At 42.6% G+C, this 22,238-nt stretch overlaps 1 protein-coding gene across 1 annotated transcript in view; it reads right to left on the bottom strand.

The window, feature by feature from the left end:
- PLD5 (phospholipase D family member 5) overlaps nucleotides 1-22,238 on the bottom strand; it is a 168,648-nt gene that overhangs the window by 10,112 nt on the left and 136,298 nt on the right. Inside the window, exons 6-8 of the mRNA XM_054576705.1 lie at nucleotides 9,062-9,259; nucleotides 5,802-5,938; nucleotides 3,326-3,494 (exon numbers count right to left, since the gene is read on the bottom strand). Of these exons, the coding sequence (XP_054432680.1) occupies nucleotides 3,326-3,494; nucleotides 5,802-5,938; nucleotides 9,062-9,259 (504 nt within the window). The remainder of the gene's footprint in view (nucleotides 1-3,325; nucleotides 3,495-5,801; nucleotides 5,939-9,061; nucleotides 9,260-22,238) is intronic.

Genomic DNA, 22,238 nt, shown 5'->3' with positions numbered 1-22,238 from the left:
CTTTTCCAGGGCTACATCGCCATGGTTACAGGCAAAGCTGCCAGATCACCTTCCTCCGTTCTGTCTTCTGCAAAATCTGAGGGTTCCCATATAGCCTTGTGCACTCTTCAAACCAGTTTAATACCCTGTGAACACTCTTAAGTCAAAGCGGAGGCCATGTTGGCGCTGAGGCTTTCTATCACTCTGTGACAGCCGGGAGTGACCTCGCTCGGACACTGCATCAAAACACGTGCCTGCACACTGGACTATTTCCTTTTGTGGAAGCTATTGTAGAACCGAGAGAGGTTCAAAAGAGAACAAAATATACATCCTAATTCAAGTCAGGGACGACATCACAGCTTGAGGCTTTACTGAGAACCCATTTGCTCTAGAAAGTCAAAAATGGTCCAAAAGTGGGGAAACAGCTTTGTCTGGGAGGCAAACATGACAGTAGAAATTATATTGTATTCACTGACATACTGTTAGACATGGAATATGCTGTGACAGCAAAGACCTTTTAAAAGTGATTTGTAAGTGGATTAAAAAATAAAACGCCAGCTGCCTAGGACACCTTCGGGAGTTGGCAGTGTCTTTCCATGAGTCCCCTTGTGGGTAATACCCACTAAGCAAGGGGCGGGTGCCCACTCTGCGAGGCACATGGATGCTCTGCCCTGATCCCAGCCCATCTGCTCCATCAGTGCTCCCAGGCTCCTGAAGACACGCTTCGTGTGAAGTTCCAACACCTCCTCCTCTTAGAAAAGCTCCTCACCCATCCTCACCCCGGATGTTGGGGCCATAAGCTCCTTTCCATGTAAGCTTTTCCTAATGCTTAGAAAGGCATAGCCTGGCTTCCATGGAGATGGGGGTCTCTGTTTCATAAAACATCCAACAGCGAGCTACGAATATTCGGTTTACTCAAGTAATATGGCTATCGGTGTTGGAAGGGTGGAGCTGGGTAAGTAGTGCAGAGGTTAAAGTGGCGGATCCTACTTTCCTGGTCATTTCTTGCTGGTGTTACATGAGAGGACTTAACATTTCACACCAGGGTTTTGGCTGACAGGGCCTCCGTAGCAGGTGTGGGTCGGGAAGTGCTGCGTGGGCAGAGGCCACTGAGTTGGCCTGAGCAGAAGTGGAGAGAAGAGAAAGGAGCAAAGAACCCTGTGCCCTGAGTCCCCCAGTGGCACTCTCTGTTCTCTGCTTCTGCTTTTGTTGTTGGGTCTTTTTATGTTGTGCATTCGGATGCTTTGACACCTGGGGCCTCCCTGAGCCCAGAGGGACTGCACCTCCCAGGGTGAGCCTGTTCCTGGAGATAAGAAATACCTGGCCTGTGAGCCCACCTTCAACATGCCAACCAACCAATCCGCAGCTCAGACTCTGAATCACCTCCCTGATCAACGCTCACGCTCTGCGCCACTACCCACCCGTCCTGACCACCTCAGGGCCAGGTATCAGGCAAGAGGCCCCAGAGCCCTCTGAAATTATTCAAGCTGGCCAATCCCAACTGGTCTTCAAAGGCCCTTCCCAGCTCCTCCCTCGCTCCTTCTGCCTCTTGGAGGACCCTGCCGTTTCCCCCATGTGGCCCTCCATGAAATGACATGCCCCCTTCTCTTGAGATCTGAAAATGCAACAAGGGTATCTTTTCAATGGCTGTCATCTCCTGATCTGTGGGCTTTGTCATATCTGAGTAATAATAAAATCTCTATTTTAAAACACTGCTAGGCCTGGTAGGTCCTCTGGCTGCGAGGATATTGAACTTCCGTGTGCACAGCTTCACCTAGCAGGCTCCTCACCCCAGTACACCCCCAGAAAATGGCTACAAGGACTCCTCATCCTCCATGTCCCCTTCTGGCCTCTGCTCCCTCCACGCGTGGGCTCACGGAACCTTTCTCTTCCCTCTGCCTTTGTTGGCTCCCTTCTTTGACTTCATTCGTTGATTCATCCACCCACTCATCCAACATTCATGCATGGAGCATTCTATGCCAGCATCATGCTAGGCACCGGGAGCATGACGGAGAACTACACTCTTGTCCTTTGCCTTACGTGATTTTTTCCTGGATCCACATAGGCCACTTCAATGAGCTGGAACAGGTCCCTAAGCTGAAACAATTCCCAGCGTTCCTCTGTCCACGAAAAGCTACTGAACACAATCTGACTCTGTTCTCCTCTCTCTCTTTGCCTGGCTTCCTGGGCACATACCAGCGTTCCCTCCAATCCCTAATATCTGATTCCAAACAGAGGCTGCTGTCCTGATCCAACTCCTGGCTATTTCATTCATTTGCAAACTGTTCTGGAGACCATATCGGTGGTAGTAATCATAGACCTGTTTATACTTCCAAAAACTGTGCTGGTTCTGTGCCCACAGACATGTGCATGACAGCTGACCAAAGCCAGTTAGACAGAGATTAGAGTTTCTGTTTTCCATGAATGTTACCAGAATGTTAGGGCAACAAAGTTGAACACACATGTGAAAAGCATTATTGTCTTGAAATTCACAGAAAATTCTAGAACCTTATGCCTTTAAATTGTAAATGAATGCAGCTTCCAAAAATATGTTAATGGCCTGAATGAGTTAAAAACATTTCATCTGGTGTTTTTGTTGATTCTCAGGGACACAATTTGGATGTGTAGCTTCTCACACTTTTGAGCAGATGGGTATGATGTTTTTGAACATAGACGGACTTTCTGACTTCACATGGGGGGTAGAAAGTACAGCATAGGGAATATATTCAATAATATTGTAATGACTGCATGGTGCCAGGTGGGCACTAGACTTAGTGTGGTGATCACCTTGTAAGTTACATAAACGTCTAATTACTGTGTTGTACACCTGAAACTAAGATAACATTGTATGTCAATTGTAATTATGAAATATCGGATTGGCCAAAAGGTTCATTTGGTTTTTTTCCATAAGATGGCAGGCAGAGTGGGATTGGCATGTGACCCCAGAGACCTGGAGCCCGCGCAGGAAGCCAGGCTAAGGGGGCCTTGAGGCTGGATGAGTCTGCGCTGGTGCACGGTCCAACTCTGTGCTGGCCGCTGTCTTACAGAAAAGACTGGCAGGTGAAGGAGGCTGCTCAAAAAACCCAAGAAGAGTATAACAGGAAGTGTGTGCAAGGAGGGCTGGACTCCGAGGGTGCCAGGACACTTGGGTTCTAGTCTCCTTTTTGGGGCATGTGATTGTTTTGAAAAATTATCTACCCTACCCTGTACAGTGTCTTTCACTATCAAAGATTGTTATTCCAGTTCTTATTGGAAGTTGATGTGTATGTGTGTGCTTATAGGTTTCACAGGTGTGCAAAGGGAAGAAACTCGTTTTCATTAATAACCGAGTCAACGTCATACTTACAACTTTCAAGCTGCAGTTGGCTATTTCAGTGCAAATAGCCTTAAGAGATGAAATAAAGTTAAATGTAAGGGGATCAGTTTCCTTCCAGAAGCTTATAAGGAGTCGAACTTTAACGCTTCGCAACACTAATGCTTCTCTTATTTTCCCATCCAAGTCTGGCCAGTAAGTCCTGTGGAAATAATATTCATATGGGTAAGAAAAAAAAAAGAAAGCAAATTAGTTTTGGAAAATGAATTAACTAGACTTCAGAGCACTTTGATGTTAATCTGATCATCACTTTGTTCTGTGATATATACATGACCTTGTAGAATACACTGAAAAAATGCAAGCCTTGCCCTGGCTGGTGTGGCTCAGCGGACTGAGCGCTGGTCTGTGAACCAAAGGGCTGGTGGTTCAAATCCCAGTTAGGGCACATGCCTGAATTGCAGACCAGGTCCCCAGTAGGAGGTACATGAGGGGCAACCACACATTGATGTTTCTCTCTCTCTCTTTCTCCCTCCCTTCCCCTCTGTATAAAAGTAAATAAAAAAAGAAAGAAAAAATGCAAGTCTCCTAGGTAAGGGCACTGAGGGATGAGGGAGACCTGTCCCTGGCCAAAACGAGGTCTCCTCCAACAGGCCTTGGCGTATCTGGCCAGAGGGCACAGCAGACTGACACCACCATGAGCCTCCAGCCTACTCTCTGCACCTCCAACCCTACCTGTGCTCTGAGAGTTAACTTCCCGACAGAACTCCAGCTGGGCGCCTAAGCCACCCCTCTCTCCCCAAACACTGCTCAAACCTCTCTTCCCTTGGTGACTGTCCCCAAAGTGAGCTCCTGCTCTATGTGCATCTTTAAAGCAGAACTCCTGAAAAATTTTTCCAGGATGATTTGAAGACAAATAACCAGTCTGACTTTTAAAATAATTTTTTATTCATGGAATTTAATTATAACCCGGATGTTTGAACTACTTATGTCTTTGATGAGTTTTCATTTTGAATGCCAGAGGCATTGAAAGTTTTGAAATATCAAAGTAGGATAAAAATACTCTTTGCATAATAGCTGAAATGGTAGATTAATAATGAAAGGGCAAAATTTGAGGTAAGTTCCCAGTTCTTCAACATTCTTCTAGTTTTCTCGAACTTTTATATTTCCAATATATTTTATTATCACCAGTCCTTCTCCTTGGCCATGAAGGATCTTAATTTTGTTTCTGGAACTTTATGGAATGAAGATTTTGTCAGTCATAAGAAATCATCATCCAATCCTAACAAAACCTTGACAATATTCTCCTTCTGAATGATAAAATCAGGCAAAACCTATTTGTTATGTTCCAAAATCTTCCCAAAGTGAAGCTGAAGAGTAAAACTAAAACAAAATAATTACTGAGAGAAACATTTAAAAGGGTATAAAAAAGATGTGAAAATATGTGAAAAACATCCACGAATGTTAAGAAAAATCGAATATTTAAAAGTAAAAGTGATTTAATAATGTGCATCTTAAAGTGCTTTTCAACTGCCATTAAGAATAATCGCTTTCTGGTGAAATATGCCTTTTGTAACTCTACGGTCATTAGCATAAAGAAGCTGCATGTCATGCATATGTGAAGTTGGCAACATGAAAAATATTCAAGCCATATAAGCACACTTCATCACTTAACCTCAGTAAATGGTTATTTTGAAATTGTAATTTTCCAAATTCAAAAGGTCTCAGGTTGTACTCCCAGAAATGTGCATTTGGAACACTTTTCCTGGATTGAGTGTATTATTCCATACATTTCAGGGCACCTGAATCTTTGTATTCCCAACACAAAAGCAAAAGTGAGAAATATTGGGGGTGGAGCCCCAAATCCCTACATGCAGTGGTGCAGGGCTATGTGCTCTGCTCCTGAATTTATTCCACATACTTCCACGCTTAAACGATGGGGAATTACTGAGAAAGCTCTCCATTTTTAACATGCTCCCTTCCTCATACAGTGGGATGGACTGGCAGACAACGTACACATTTTAAGTTTCCTTCTCCTTTAAGTTGAAAAATAGAAAGACAATTTAGCATTTGATAAAGACTGATGTGCATACAACAGAGTGATGTACCCTTTAAGGAATCTCTTGCCAGGCCTACTCAGTTGCAGGAGGTCCTTTAGGCACATCTCAACTAATATTTAAAAAAAAATTTTTTTTAATGTTATTTCTCTTTTATTTTTCAAATAATTTTCAAGTTGAAAACAACCCACTCTTCATTCTGAAGTTGTTCTTATGCCTCTAATGTAAACTACCGAGGTACTTCTGTAGGGTGAGACCCCCGAGTCCTGAAAATGGACCGAGGGAAGGGATGCATCATGGGTAAGCTGCACACGTACACCCAGCCGATGTGAATAACGTGTGACCTAACATGACCTGATAGCATCTGAGTGTCCAGGCTGGTGTCTTCATCGGTCCCCAGTTCAGTGCCCGGCCCTGGAGACCAGGTTCTAAGTCAAGGTCATGCCCGTGCTGACCTTTTGGTGCTCGTGCTGGAGATAGGCAGGTAGTCCGTGACGGCGATGTACACGTACTGCTTGGCGTCGTCTATCACGCTGTAGATGGCGTCGATGTCAAAGCTTCTGTTTTTAGGGCAAAAGAGTTTGGGAGAATTCTGTGAAGACACAAAAACCAAACTTTTAGAGTATTAACTTTTGTCACCTGGGAGTTTCTCTTTTTTGTCATTGTTTTTAATCTGTTTTAATGGACCTCGGCCTGTAACCAAATTTTTGTAAAACTATTTTCCGGTTCTCTATGAGAAAAGACAAATCTATTTTCAATCCTGTCAAAGTTGAGGCATGTAGAGGCCAAAGTATGGTGGGGTTAGCCTCAAGTCTGTCCTGTAAGTCTATTTTGGGAGGAAATTCTTGCTTTCAATACATACATCCCTGATTTTTGGAGAAATGCTCCAACTCTAAACTTATGGACCCTGGTATATATCCCTGTCACACACAGCTGTTAATTTCCTCAGGCTAATTACCATATGATACATATGTACATAGAGCAAGCAATTTACCTTAGAAGTCATTTCACCTGTATGGTGATATGGCTATAAAAATGTTCAATATAATCTAAAAAGCTTATTTTCTTCCCCCTAATCTTTCAGTAAGTCAGGAAGAGGAGTGTTGATTGTTGAGAAAGGGTCATCAATAATTCTAGAGGAAAAACTGAGAGATTTATTAAGATACCCAAATTCAACAGGAAAGACGGGGGAAAGAAGGTATTCCGAAAGACTTAAGCAAAATGAAAAAGAGGCAAATTATACCTGAGGTATATTTTTCTCTTGTTCAAAGTGGTTTCCATTTTTTAAAAAGTGTATGGTGTTTTTAAACCAAGTGGCTACAGAAGGGAAAGATGTACTTTGATTTTTTCATTGTTTTCCCAATGAAAATGGCCAAAAATTGGTGCTTCTGTAGTTTGTGTCTTACTCTCATAAGCAATACACTGTGACAAGCAGAGGAGCACAAAAAAATGTCAGAAGTGCTTCACATCAAAGGGCCCAATAAATGGAACTGCCTGGAAAGCCCATACTGGGCCCTTCATCACATGCCCCCCGCCCTCCGTAATGGCGGCGGGGGCTCCTCTTCCAATGCTGGGGGCCAGTGCCCCACACTGTGCTGCTGGGACCGCATCCCACATTAGACAGAGGGGAGATGAAGCTGTTGGACTCCTGTTCAGACGGGAAGAGCAGGGGTGAGGAAGGGGAGTGTTGAAGGTCACACGCCCTCCGGGTGTCCTTGCTCAGAGAGTCATCCTGACAGGTGTCAGCATGGGTTTCTGATAATTTACACTATTTTTCTTTTGGGATGAGGCCCAAGTTTATGAAAACAACTAATTAAAAAAATAAACAGTCACCCCCCCTCCCAAATAACAAAAAAATAAATAAATTAAAACCCACCGAACAAAAACCAATCCAGGTCCACACTCCTCCCGCCCCTCGCCCGCCGCACACACGTAGATGCTCCGTCACTAAGACAGAGAGCCGGTGTTCCTACAGTGTCTCCCGTGTTGTGCCCCCTCACTCCTGATGGCCGGTCCCCGCATCTGGGCACCAGTGCGTCTGCTGGGTCTCCCGCTTGTCTCCCTAACTCACTTCCTGGTCTTCATGATGCGGAAAAACAAACATGTGCCGCTCTCAGGACTCCTGGTCTCTGAGTCCAGCCTCGTCTCACGCCAGGAACGTATCTATGGCCTCCCGTTTCTCGCCTCCCACATTTGCCGACTACCATGCCATCTGCACCCCAAACTGAAAGAATCATCACCCCGCGGCCACCTCCCTCCTCGTTGGCCTCTGCTCGGTCGCGCTGCTCGCCCTCTAGCTGACGTGTTTTTTGTATTTTTGCCAATCAGAGTCCTACACATTCTCTAAGTTCCTGTTCAGATACTGTCTCCTCTGTGAAACTTTCTCGTAGGCCCACCTGGAGGCTATATCTCCTTCCTCTCTCCTCCCGTAATATGATGTTCTTGTTAAATTGTTTAGCATATTCCAACTTATAAACGTGCCCTTGCCTCAGCTCCCTGCCTGGACTGTTACTAGCTTAGGGACTGTATTTTATTTGTTTTTCTACTTTCATTAATACATTAAATATTCAAATTATTTAATTACCTCAGCCTGTTGCCTCTGATTTAAATGGCCTCCAGGTTAGCCTCAGCCAAGTCACTCATGGGCACCATTATGGTGGCAGGGAAAGATGGTGGAAAAGTGTACTTTCATTTTAATAGATAAAAAAGGTACAAGCCACTCTTCAATGAAATGCTCTTCAGTGTCATAAAAGTTGTTGGCACAAAAGTGCTGATATCAATCATTGGAGAAATAACCATGTTAAATTGGCAGTGTGATTTAAGGAAGTCTCTCTAAGCATGAGATCTATTCAGGAGATTTATGCAAGTCAAAATTCTAAGGTCTCACCCAAGGTTCAGTGATCGGATCCCGGGTAAGAATGGGGAGGCTGTATATCTGTGTTTTAAATGGGCTCCCTGGCTGGTACATGAGTACGTTAAAGTTTGAAGACAGGGCCGTCAGCCATTGCCAATAACACCATGGGGACAGCTGTGGCACGTGGGCAGCAGGGTGGTGAGTGGGTAGGGGATGGCAGGGGAGGTGGGGGAAGGTGGGTGGGGTGCTGGTTTTTCACAGAACTCAGGGGCCTGAGAGCTATGGGAGGAGCCCTCCCCTCCTGGGTGGGTCTCTTGCTCTATAGCTGCCATCTACTGTACAACAGCTTTACTTCTGCCTGCTTTACACATGGGGTTGGGGGTCCTTCAGGTTTGTTTCATCAAAGGGTTCTATTGCTTAAAACAAGTCTGAGCATCGCTGATGTAAGGTGTCAAGGAGAGGGTCTGGTGTAGAAGCCCTGCTGGTGGCTCTTCTGGCACTTGGCACCTGAGGCTCTGTGTGCCGTAGTAGATACGCTTCAATGGCTTCATTTGTCATACATCACCATCCTGGGTCTACCTTAAGGGACAGTGGTGAAGGTCAAATCAGGTAACACAAAGTACCTGGAATTTGGAATGGTTATCAATATTTATTATTGTCACCATCACATGCTGGTCATCATCGTAGACATAGCATATGACTGAGCAAAAGAGTAGACGCATTTGAACTCTTCAAGGAACGCAACAGAGCTGATCTGTTGAATTTATTTTTGCCCAGCATAGGATCACACTCGAACATTCCAACTTAATACAGGGTCCCTGCAGGGAGAGTAGGGGGGAGAGAGAGAGGGCAACCACTCACCGACACAAATGCTTGAGATTTGGTTTCATTCAACTGAAGTTGCAATTTCTTTTCATTGTCATAGACTCCATAGAGCCTTTTGGACCAGGTCTGGGGCACTCTGCTCTTGAATTTTAATGAACTATATAAGGCGAATATCCTTTGTAAGTCTAGGACCAGGCAGCTGCAGTTGTAGAAGATGACACCGAGTTCTTTCATCTGTGAAATTAAAATCGGAAGCATCAATGCCACGCACATCTGATGGCATTAGTTTCTGACAAAAAATGCACAAGAATAAAATAGTAGTGAGTTTTTTTTCCTTGAACTTTTATATAGAAGTAGGTAGGTACAGTCACAATGCAGTATATGAAAATGAAGCCTCATAAAGATACTTAAAATGTAAAATTTTGCTTTCCTGTTGCATTTGGGCTCTTACAAATAGTTTTTCCACATTCACCTACACTTTTCACATCAGCTCTTCAGATTTGTGTCATTAACACTAATTTTTGGTATGAACACTAAAATCATGCAGCCATATAAAGGTTGACTTTTAACTGCAGCATTTAACAGACTGGTTTAGATCATGGATTCTGGAGTCAGGCTGTTTGGAATTAAGTGCCAGCTCCACGACACTCTAGCTATGTGACTTCAGACAAGACACTTGAGTCTCTGGGCTTCATTTTCTTCTTCCACAAAGTAGACACGATATTATCTATTCTGAAGAGTTGCAATGATTCTCCGGGTCTGCATGTAAAGCTTGGAAGAGTGCCTGTCCCATGATAATCACTACAAAACATCGCAATTAATATTCTTATCAATGCTGCCCAAGCCTCAAGAAGAACAGACCTAGAATCTTGCAATGAAGAGACTGTAGAGCTTATTTTGCCCACCTCCTGAGATTTATAGATGAGGAAAATAAAGGTAACACAGATAATAAAAATACAAGAGATCTAGTGATCAGTAGATTATGAAATTGAGTGCAGGTTTTCTGACTTTGATCAAATACCCCCAGGATCACAGCAGCCCTGGCTGCATTTGAGCGCGGTATTGCTTTGTAAAAATTACAAATGATTTCTGATACAATCAATAAAACTGACAAAGTGAAGTTTTGGTCATAAAAGAACAGCACAAATATACATGGTTTATGACTTGAACACCCAGGAAGGGCTTTGTTAGAGATGCCTTCACCCTTTAGGGACCCAGGTCCACCGATGTTAAACTTCCCCCCATCTATTAGCGACCCGGGTCCAACGATGTTAACCACCCCCCCATCTCTTCCTCCAGCCTGCTACTCAAGACTCTGTTCAGGATTGAAGGAGAGGTCACCCACCATGTGACCTTGGCCCCTAAGACTCCCCAGTACAGCATGTCATGGAGATCTTTCACACTCATCTACACCTGTCTGGCATCATATTATCAGCTCCATACTAACAACAGAATAGATGGACACAGCAAGTTATCTATCCTGCAGATGGACTTGTCCTTATTCTTTTCCTAACACAAAAATAAGGCAATGAGCATCTTTGTACATATGTCTTTGTGTACCTGGCATTTCTTTGCTAAATATTCCTAGACTTGGATGGACAAACATATTAAGGACAATTAGGGGTTAAGGAAGTGGAAGGAGATAGCCCTGGCTGGTGTGGCTCAGCAGACTGAATATAGGCCTGAGAACCTAGAGGTGGTTCGATTCCCAGTCAGGGCATGTGCTTGGGTTGTGGGCCAACCAACCAATGTTTCTCTTCCTCTCTTTTCCCCTCCTTTCCCCTGTCTCTAAAATAAATTTAAAAAATCTTTTAAAAAAAGAAAAAGAAAGTGGGAGGAGATAGAGTATGGAGGGCAAATCAGGTATATGCAAAGGCACTAGGCTGATGGATATATAATCAGAGCTGAGTATGATAGGGAAGCATGTTTATGTATATTAGGGAGCTAGACCAAGGTCCACTTTTCCTCTGCCTTCTGAGGATGTTTCTTATTACACCCTTGCCCTAAAGGGTTAAAGATTCCGTTGAATCAAAGAATTACCCATAAACAATTTTACTTTAACCACCAAGAGAGTCCAGACACACAGTCACAAGTGTGAGGACATAAAATTCATTCTTCAGACGCCACTTGTGGCTAGTTGAGTGGTCACAACAGCCAGGCTATTTCAGATGCATGAACCACAGCATTCCCACTTGATCCTCCAGGTCTGTTCTTGCTGGTTATGAACTTGAGCCTTTGGCAGATGGCAGGGGAGGCATAGGCAGCCCATTTGCTGTGCTCAAACGGTGATGCTCCAACAATGAGGTGTTAACTCTATGTAGCTGGGGTAGTGCGTATATGCAGGAATTACAGGGAAAGAGTAGGTGGAGATGAGGTCACAGGATGCCTTAAATGGCTGGTGAGGGGTCCCCATGGGGCAGGAGAGTAACCAGAGGTTTGGGGCAGGTAATGTCAAAAGCAGAATGATTACACCAGCTTTAAACTCCCACTCCTGACCTGCAGAGCGTTCATGAAAAGACTCCACGTGAAGGGAGGTCCCGTGGAGGCAACAGCGACCTTCCTCAGACCTCCTCCACATTTCCATGGACTCTTCTTCTATCAGACTAGGCAGCTGGAGCCGAAAATCTGGACAGCACTGACTTGAGGTGTTTGTACCATACATGTAAATACTTGAACAAAATCTGATTTCCGACAACGGAGTGCAGTGTAGAGGACTGGAGGCTGTCCTTGAAATAGAGTGGGTGAAGGACCTATTAGCCTTGGATTCTCACTGAAGTCAGTGGACAATGTTGTTCTCAAGATTCAGTGCAATTCTGTCTGCAGAATATGCCAGGAAGCTTGGTTGGATTCCCTTGAGAAATCCAGGGAGAGGAAAACAGGTTCATGAAAGCAAAATGAGATCAAATCCTTGTTAAGTCTGGGCTTAGAGACCAGATAGAGTTGTATTAACATTATGTCTCTTCAGCTCATGAGCTGTATGAATTTGGACCAGTGCTTCCACTTATTTATGCCACTTAGAAAGAGAAAGGCAGACCCTGTCATCCATAAGTTAGCATGTGACTGTCAACTTGGCTTTAACATTTGCAGGAACTGGCCTGGCATCATAGCTGAGCCTAGGTCATCTGTTAAACATAAGCCATTTCCAGCATGCCAACATCACACAGGGCCACCCTGTGACCGTCTGGGGTGGATCAAGACAGAAACAAGACCATGCCATACAAGTTTGAATATAGACAAAACGTGAGCATCGTCCAAGCCATAAAAGTGACCAGACAGCCCCACCCTGGCTAATGTGACTGCTGCTTCGTTTCCAACTACAGCCTTATCATCACTTCATTCCCCTCCCATGTAGAACAGATTTATTAAGATACCTGGTCATAAAATTGCCCCTCCTTCCTGACAGCATCCAACCCCAAGCAAAGCTCTGCTTCCTTAAACATTCCACCACCTTACCTAGCACAAGCCCAAATTCCATACCAAGTCCTTTGTAAGTCCCGCCTACTGCGATGATGCTTGATTTGCCGTAGTATGCATTCTTCCTTGTTGAAACATCAACCTTCACTTTCATGTGCTTCCTATGTTTTGCTGGGGGGCAGTGACACCACCCTGTCCCCTCCAACATCTACAGGGCAGTGCTGTGAGGACAAGCCAATGCAGTGGATAACAGTGACCTACACTCAATATGTTGTTGCTCTATCTTAAGTCACCCTGCAGGGGGCAGTGCCGGGTAGGTATTCAATACTGGAGTTGGGGCAGGAAGTTCCCAGGCAGCAGAGCAGGAGGGTCCAGGGGGAAGGAGCGAATGAGCAATAAAGGCAGAAAGAGGAGCTGCGCTTTGGGAAGCAGCTTTGTCCATTAGAGCCTACCGCCCAGGGATGCTCCTAGACAGTCAGTGTGGCTCTGTCTTCTGGCCTCTGTTGTGTACCCTGTTTGGGAATGTCTACCATCACACATATTCATTTGGAAATCTGGTGGACCCATTCCTTAAGAGCTAATGGAGAAACCAGAAGCATAAAATAAAAAGTCTTATTTAATGGCACCATGATTACGAATGATGTTTGTCTCTGCCACATGATCAGAGCTTCATCTGAAGAACAGTTATGAACATTCTAGAATTATCATCCCCAGGACCTTCCTCGTGCACCATTTATCATCATCAAGATGCCAGGGATCACTGTCCGTGCTACCAGTGTTGCTAACGACTCTGTCTTGAACAAAGGCTTAGCCTTCCTCTTCCTCTGTTGTCTAACCTGCTTTCTGCAGGCCTGATCTCTTTCTGCTCGGTGACTCCATTCCAGCAGTAGAAGCTGAAGATGATGGAAGAAGCCATGCCTGGCCCTCTGGAGATGCAAGGACAATGATACTGCCTATGAGCATCTTCCTCTTAACCTGAGAACTACTCACGCCCATTCCTGACTATTCGTATTTGGTTCAGGCTGATGTCAACTGATGATGAGAAAAAGACACTGGCCGTATTTTGCAGATTTTTCAGCCAGAACAAAAGAATTCAGGACAGGTATATGAACAAACCTTCTTATAATGTTGGTAGGGGGAAAAATGACACAGATTTGGGATTCTGTAGAGCTTCCATGTCTAGATTTTCAAAGGAATAAAAAGCTCGATTGATTGACTGATGGATTAGCCGAGTTACTTTTAAAGTTGCCTTACCAATAAATGCAAAACTTACATGCCTGGATCAGCTCTCTGCCTGCAGGTGGGCTGCTCAGCACAGCTTGGCCACATGCCAGCCACATGTCAGCATCACACCAGGCACATGCCAGTGACATGCTGGCCACATGACCACTGAGCATCCTAATGGGCTGCCCTGAGTTTTTGGTTCAATCACACAATTGACGATTGATTGAATGTTTCAAATGTTTGAATAAAATAATCTTGAAAAGGCTGGAGACTTGTCAGCTAATGATTCTTTGAAAGATAATTATTCTTAGGAAAAGACTGATTGTCTTTTCGACAAAATGGGTGCGGTGTTAGCCATCAACCGTAGAACTAAGAGAGGCTTAGAACCTCAAACACCTGGGTTCCCTGCCAAGAGGCTGCTCTAAGAGTAATGACTTTAATAAAACCCGAGTTACATCAATGGTTTCACTCTGTCCCTTGCACTTGGACATAAAGGGAGACCTTGCGGAATGTGTGGGTTTGATACAATCCTCCTACTGCTTAGGGAGAAATAACCACAGGTACTGATTCAATATAGCACTTACTGTGCACCAGGTCCTGCTCTAATGCTTTACAAGTCTGCATTTATTTGAACCTCACAACAACCCACTTCACAGGGAAGGAAACCGAAGTGCAGAGACATCAAGGGACTTGCTCAAAAGCACAGCTAGAGAGCAGGGAAGCTGAGACTATGATACATTCTAGTTTAGCATTTCACTTTCAGGAAGAATTATTTACAAAGTGGAGCACCCATAAGAACACAGCGTCCTGTGGGTGAGGGGCAAGCCCTACTGTTTGTGTGTGTGTGTGTGTGTGTGTGTGTGTCCTCTTTTTTGCCACCCTGGAATTGCTATTTGTATTAGTGGTCCCTGGTTTCAAAGCAGAACGACGAGAAGGGAGGCATCAGCACTGTTCTTTGCTGTATACACAATGATTAATACTAATTAGCCTAACCACAGCTCAATTTATCATTTACAAATGTCCGGTTTGTTGTTTTCATGATTTCATAAAAACACGAACAAGCATTTCTTTAATTTTCTTGACAGAGACAAAAGAACCTGCAACAGTGAGCAACTAACATGGCTCCAGTTAGTTGCTGATTTATATTCTGAGTTACTGCAGGAAATGTAATTACTAGGAGCTGTAACTTGATTTTGTTTCTGCCCTCCAGGTGAAATTTTTGTTACTGGGAATAGAAAGAAAGAATTGAATCTTAGCTCTAAGGGCTGCCTGCAGCTCAGAGATGTCTCTCCGGCCCCTTCCCTGCCGCAGTGGGTGGTGTGCCCTTAACTTCTTGATGGCTCAGTGTCTTCGTTACCAAATGGGAATGATAATGTTTGCCAGAAGGAACACAACTAATTGAAGAGAGAGGAGACTGTGAGAACCTTGGAGAACAGCTAGTTCAACCTTATTTCAAAATTAAGGAATCTGACAACCCCAAATGGAAAGTGTCTTGCAAGACCACAGAATAATGTCCTTATTTCGGGTCTTGGTCTCCTTCACCCAGAAAAGCTCTGCCTTATTGATAAAATCAATCCACACAGGGGGTTCATTTGTAGGACGAATGAGGGGTGTTGTTTTTCTTCCTTCCTTCCTTCCTGTGCCCCTTAACGACAGGGATACGTTCTGAGAAATGCTTCATTAAGCAATGCTGTTGTTTAGCGAACATCAGAGAATGTATAGCCCAGACGGCCTAGCCTACCACACACCTTGGCTCGAAGGATAGCCTAGTGCTTCTAGGCTATAAGCCTACAGCAGCGTGTTACTGTACGAAGCAACAGGAGATTAAATCAAGCACAAGACAAAATGAGGCAATCAGGAGACGTGGTAAAGGTGAGATGTATGAGGCTGCTGCTTTAGAGCAAAACTTTTTTTTATAAGTAGAAAGAATATACTCTAGTGATAAAAAGTATAGTAAACACATAACCCAGAAACATAGCCATTTATTATCATCATCAGGCATTATGTACCGGATGTAACTGTATGTGCTGTACTTTAATGGGACTGGCAGTAGAGTAGGCTTGTTCACACCAGCAATGCTGCAATCATGCAAGTAATGCATTTTATCATTACCTTACAGTGGCTATGGTATCACTAGATGGTAGGAAATTTTCAGCTCCATTTCAGTGTTGCGGGACCACTGTTGTATATGTAGGACATTTTGCTCCTACTTTCCACGGTGCACGCATGGGACAAGGCTACAAATATACCTATAGCTTGGACAAGTGTAATTCTAGGGGAAGGAGTAGGAGGCCTAGATATGACCATGCATCTCGGCTGCTTTTTCCACTCTGGCTTTTATCAGCGATAAAGCTGATCGTTTAATCACTATCTGTCTGATTCCTGGAAGGTGGGGTTTTTTTAAAAAATATTTTTTTAATGGCTTGGAGCTCAGGAGGATTGAGAGAGAGGGTTATTTATTGGCTTTCCACATCTAATGGTACCAACCTCGTTTTGCTATCTATGGTCATTCTTGTGGATTTGAATTGGGTATAAGTACTCTAAGAAAATTCTACCCTGCCTTTTATATGGGAAACATTCAGCCAGACTTTTTAAAAGGTACCATTTCTTTTTGCACTGTGTCATACTGTAAATAGTATGATTGCTTTTTATTGTAAGAAAGAAGTAAACAACGGCAATGTATGGGGACTTAATGGTCTCTAATTTCTATTGGTACTTTGATCAATATTTTAAATTTGGTACCATGCTTATTGTATTTTCAATAAGAAGATATTTAAATATGCATTTTTGGTACATTTAGACATGCTCTATTTACAGCTTATAAAAGCATATGTACTTATGGAGAATGATTGGTAGGAACAGAGAAAGGAAAATAGTTTTAAAAGTAATTAGATTTTGGGTATACTGTTTTCCTTTTGCACTTTCCTATATTAAAATAATATAATCTGGGAGGGAAGAGACACTGTGCATATTTAAGATCATGCCTTCCTTAAGGTTGACACAGAGGTCTTGAGGTAGGCGGGTATAATCACATGATCAGAATCTGCAGACAGATTTATGCACCCACGTCAGAGTTGTGGTTCTTAGGGAGATTTCACTCTTTGATTGTCCCCTCCTCCGTCCTTTCCTTCCCTGTTGTCTTTGCTCATTGTAGTGGTTGAGATCTCTCTGGGAGTAATAGACATCAAGAAAGTAGAGATTATAAATGTCTAGCAAGGGCTGTGAGAAATATATTTGGAGGCCTGGATACTTTCTCAGTCCACGTGAAGAACACCCAAGTACAACCACAGTAAGAGCCAGAGCTGCCACACGTGGGGACGGAGAGAGTCCGGCCCTGGTTCATGCCCTGGACTTGCACACTGAACATCTCAGCACAGGACACACAGTCGCTCAACCCTGGCATGGAGCAAACATTGTCATCTCCTGTATGTTTCAAAGGCTGTTTCTTGCCTAGTAGGCGAGAGATAATTATTTGGCATCATTTTAAAAAATATATAAGATGAATTCAGTCATCAAGACAGGGGCAACCTTAATTCCACTAACAAGTTGGGATTGGAAGTTCAATTCTCTTCTGAGTCTCACACCAAATTAAATTTCCAGTTAAAATTCCCAAAGGCTGACATCACTGATGAAGGAGCAGGAAACACAAAAGCGGGCCCTTTGTTTTCCATTAATAGGAAGGAGCATTTCTTTCTCCTCTGAAAACACTGGATGCTTTGGCCTGAGTGTCGTCACTGCTAAAGTGCTTTTTCATTGTTATGCTCCTTCAATCGTTTTCCCTGGCAGGGCACTCATTTATTAGTTTAAAAGCCACTGTGCAATGACTGCAACCATTATCTAGGAAGCAGGTCAATATGATTATTGTCGCTTTGTAACTGAAAAAGCTAAAACGCAGAGAAAATTGTTTAGCGGTAAATTCTCAGGAATCTACTATGTGTTTATTTCTCAGGCTTAGTTATTTCTTTTTCTCAGTCCTGTATGCAACTGTAATGTATTAAAAAAATTGCCCATAGAGGAGACCCCAGCTATTAATGATACAGAATGTTCATTTGAATATTGCTAATAAACATTTCATTTCTAGCTTCCCTTTTGGGATCAAGTTGCGGTATTAAGGAGCTATGAGGAGCCTTGCTCTGCCTCACTTAAAAGAATAAACCTGTCAAAATAGGTTCTGCTAAATTAGAAAGAATAAGCAGCTTAAGTCATCCTGGAATCATGGAGCATATGCATTATTTTTAGGTTATAAACATTTGCAGGGAAGAGATGTTAGCATGATAGCAAAAATCACTCTCCAACCTGGCAAGATGGAGGGGCATCAAGGTATCCCATTTATGTTCTGAACACAAAAGAAGAAAGAGTAATACATGAAAAAAAATCATGTTAACAATAAGCAATATCATCCTTCTGAAAAATAGTCATCAGAGACCCCTGCAGCTTTCTGTGACCCGGTCCATCCTAATCTTTGTATCTACTGGTCTTCATCAGATGATTCTAAATGCCATAAACATCTTAGGACTATAAAAATGATGAAAGAACCCATGGAAATATAAACAAAGAAGAGGAAAGAAGTAAGTATTTTTCTTAATTATTTTCATTGAGAGGGCAGAGATTCTGTGGGGATTTAAAAAAAATTCAATTAGAATTCAAAGAACCAAAATATGGAAATTGAGAGTAATGATGCTTGATCCACATGTCAGAAAAGTAAGGGAATTTTTTCTCATAAATTTCAACTTGGACAGTGACTTCACTTACTCTTTAAGTACATAATGTGAAACCTGCTTCTATTCTTCTTCTTTTCCCAGAATTTTTCCTTTCTTTTTGTGTCTCAATACTTCCACCACCCAGAAGAAGGAGGAGGAGAAGAAGGAAAAGGTGAAAGAGAATAAAAAAAAAAAACAGGGAGAGAAAAGAAGATGAGCAAAGAGTAAGAGGAACAGAGAGAGAGGAAGAACAGCAAAGAATGACTCCCTTCATCTCATAAAAGAAGTTTCTTTTATTTTATTTCTTTTGGGAACCCTCTAAAAAATAATGCATGCATGCATTATTTATATTATATATATGTATATATATACATATATATGTAAAATGCATATATACTAAGCAGTTGTGAATAAGCTTCTAGGTGTCTACCACTAATTTCATGATTCAATTCCAGATGATGGCAAAGTTTTAGGCTTTTTAGGGAGTCAATTTAGAAAATCCTATATATGCAATGGATAAATAATTGTCTGTAAAAGCCATTATCTTTCTTCAAGAAAAGAGGTATTTGGGCAAAGGAGGTAAAACCTTCAATACTCTTACATTGGTCATGTATTTGAAAGTAACAAAACAAAATTCATGCAGTTTGTGTGTGCTTATGGAAAGTACAGAGAAATCATCTGGTCTTGTTAATCAATTTTCCCTCAACTGCACTGATGTAAACAATCCCAGTGACTGTGTGGGAAGTAGTGTTAAGTCTAATTTTGCATGTGAAATATGTCCATACTTTACTGCAAGCGAAACTATCTACCCCTGGAAAGTTCTATCAAATTTATCCAGTGAGTTGCCCACTGTTTTAGAAAGTAAAAAGGCTTTCCAGCATCAGTCTTAGGCACATCTACTCTACAGATTCATCGACTTCTTGCAAAACCTGAGTCACGGCAATTATCCTATTTCTTTTACAAATAGAATTCAAGGCAAGAGAAAGACAGTAGGAGCCAAGAAGGGAGTTTTAGAAATGGCTTTTTTGAGAACCCAAATTCACATTCAGTTGTCTGTTTTTATATAGAAGTGAAATCAAGCATTCCGTGAGTTAATTAATCTACTTGACAGATAGGATGGATTTATGATGGATGTGGAGGAAACTACTTCCTGCCTCCACATTCCTTCCATCTGCACTTTCACAACGTTTATCGCATTACTTCTCGAAAGCCTTGCCTATATTATCTCTAGTCTCCAATTTCTTCTGCAACTTATTATACAGCTGCTTTGTACTCCTACACTTGGGTTATACATGATTAATTTGCAAGTACTTGGATGTTGACTTGTAAATCTTTGAAGGCACTTTTCTCTCATGAATTTCGTGCTGCTCTGACTAAAATGCAAATTCTGTCTATGTTCTTCCACAGACCCAATGCCTGTTTTCTCACCTGCCCGTATCAACCTACAAAGGGCTTTTCACTAAGAATCAGGAAAAACCATAGGGGGTTCATATACTAGGGATTAGAGGATTTTCCCAGTAGAAATAGCTCCCCACAATCTCCTCTTCTGTTTCTTTAAAAAATTTTTAATATATTTTTAATTGTTATTGATTTTTAGAGAGAGGGGGATACACACACACATACACAGAGACATATTGATTTGTTGTCCCACTAATTCATTGCTTGCCTCTTGTATGAGCTCTGACCAGGGATCAAACCCACAACCGGGCGTATCGGGATGACATCTTAACCGACTGAGCTATCTGGCCAGGGCCCCCTTTCTCTTTCATTCTTCTCTTTACTTATATGCTTTTCACACAGGCAAAATTAGACTATGCCCAAAAAGCATATTTCATACCTTTACCATGGCAAACACTTGGAAGCCACAAGAAGCCCTTCGATCCTTACCCAAGTGGTGTGTGTAATTAAGGAAAAACCATATGCTAAAGCTATTTTAAAGTATACTTGCCTCCATTCACACATGTGTGCACACGCTCCCACATGCAGGCGCTGAGGGGGAATTGAATACCACCAGGCTTTTCTCCTTGGCACAGAGCAGCATTAAACCCACACTTCTCTTAAGAGGACATACAGATGGCCAACAGGCCTATGAAAAGGTGCTTAAACACACTAATCATCAGAGGGATGTAAACTTAAACCACAGTAAGATGTCATCTCACGCCTGTCAGAATGGCTGCCACCAACACATCAGCAAACAACAAGTGCCGCGAGGCTGTTCAGAAAAGGGAAGCCTCGTGCACTGTTGGCGGGGAAACAGACCGGTGCAGCCACTGTGGGAAGCAACATGGAGATACCTCAAAAAATTAAAAATAGGATGGCTTTATGACCCAGCAATTCCCACTTCTTGGTATACATCTGAAGAAATCCAACACACTGATTCAAAAAGACATATGCACCCCTATATTCAGTGCAGCATCATTTACAATATCCAACACGTGAAAGCAAACCAAGTGCCAATCAACAGATGAGTGGATAAAACAGTGGTGGTACATATATACAATGGAACATTACTGGGCCATAAAAAAGAATGAAAATCTTACCATTTGTGACAATAGGAGTGGACCTAGAGGGTATTAGGCTGAGTGAAATAAGTCAGACAGAAAAAGACAAATACTGTATGATTTTTCATTTCTGGGTAGACTCTAAAGAGCAAAATAAATGAAAAATCAAAATACCAACAGACTCATAGATACAGAGAAAAAACTGAGGGCCACCAGATGGGAGGGGTGTGGAGGAGCTTCAGGGGGATATAAAGTATCGCATAGGGAATATAGATAATAATATTGTAATAACTATGTATGGGGCCAGGTGTGTACTACACTTAGTGGCGGGGGGGGGGGAGCTGCTTTGTAAATTATATAATTGTCTAACCACTATGCATATACCTTAAAATAATGGAAAATAATATTGAGTGGCAACTCAATAAAATCCACCTTCTTTCCCTCCATAAATTCCAAGTTCTAGTAAAATTGGAGGGTACATCAAAAGTGATGCTGACTTTATTCAGTGAGTGAGCTTCTACCTCTTCAGTCACTAAAAGTTCCTTGAAATCCTTCCCCATTTTGTCCTCCAATGGAGAGAGAAAATTTAAAAAGTTCTACTCAAAGAATTGACTAAATGTTATTTGAAATTACTGGCTACATAGGTGCTGGCTGATAGCAGTTATTCAGGAAGGAAGCCAACTTGGGGAAAATGGAAGCGCTCACTGCGCTTTACAATTCACAGGCTGATGGCATATTTTACAGGCTGCTGTCTTGTTGGGCTGTGAGTTGTACAGAAAACCCTGTTACTGGTAAAATGAAAGAACCAAGGCTGGAAGCATATTTTGGCCTAACAGGGTGGATTTAAGATTGTCCTTAGTGTAAAGTCACTGTTGCTCACTTGCTTTCTGGTAGCCTTTTTGGAGTGGGACGCAAAAGGAGGACAGGATCTGGTAACAGCGGTGGCAGTAACAGCAGCACTCACAGCGACCACAGTGACAACGAACATCGATGCAATCTTTCATTTCCTGAGCAACTTCTAGGCACAATCGTGTTCAATCTAACACCACCACTCTGTGGTGGGTGCTGTGTTATTCATATCCATTGTACAGATGAGTCAATCAAGGCAAAGAGTTGCAGGGACTTATGTTCTGGGCATGTGTTGCTCATGTGAAAGCAGCCTGGGAAGTATATCATGGCAGAGATAAAAATAAACAAAATAATCTGGCATATGTTAGACACCCATTCATGCAAAGAGCTTGTGCTTTTTGGCTGATTTGCAATCTGCCTTTAAAATATTTCAATAATAGTTTACTCAACCACTGCTGAGGATAAAGAGGTAAAATTCACCTCGGTGCCTGCTGGTGAAGATAAACATTGGGAAATGTTTCCTTC

Source organism: Pteronotus mesoamericanus, unplaced genomic scaffold (assembly GCF_021234165.1).
Source record: "Pteronotus mesoamericanus isolate MK-2021 breed Mesoamerican mustached bat unplaced genomic scaffold, CSHL_Meso_final contig_347, whole genome shotgun sequence".
Taxonomy (NCBI): Eukaryota; Metazoa; Chordata; class Mammalia; order Chiroptera; family Mormoopidae; genus Pteronotus; species Pteronotus mesoamericanus.
Note: the sequence above shows the minus strand (reverse complement) of the source record. Positions and strands in the feature narration are given on the sequence as shown.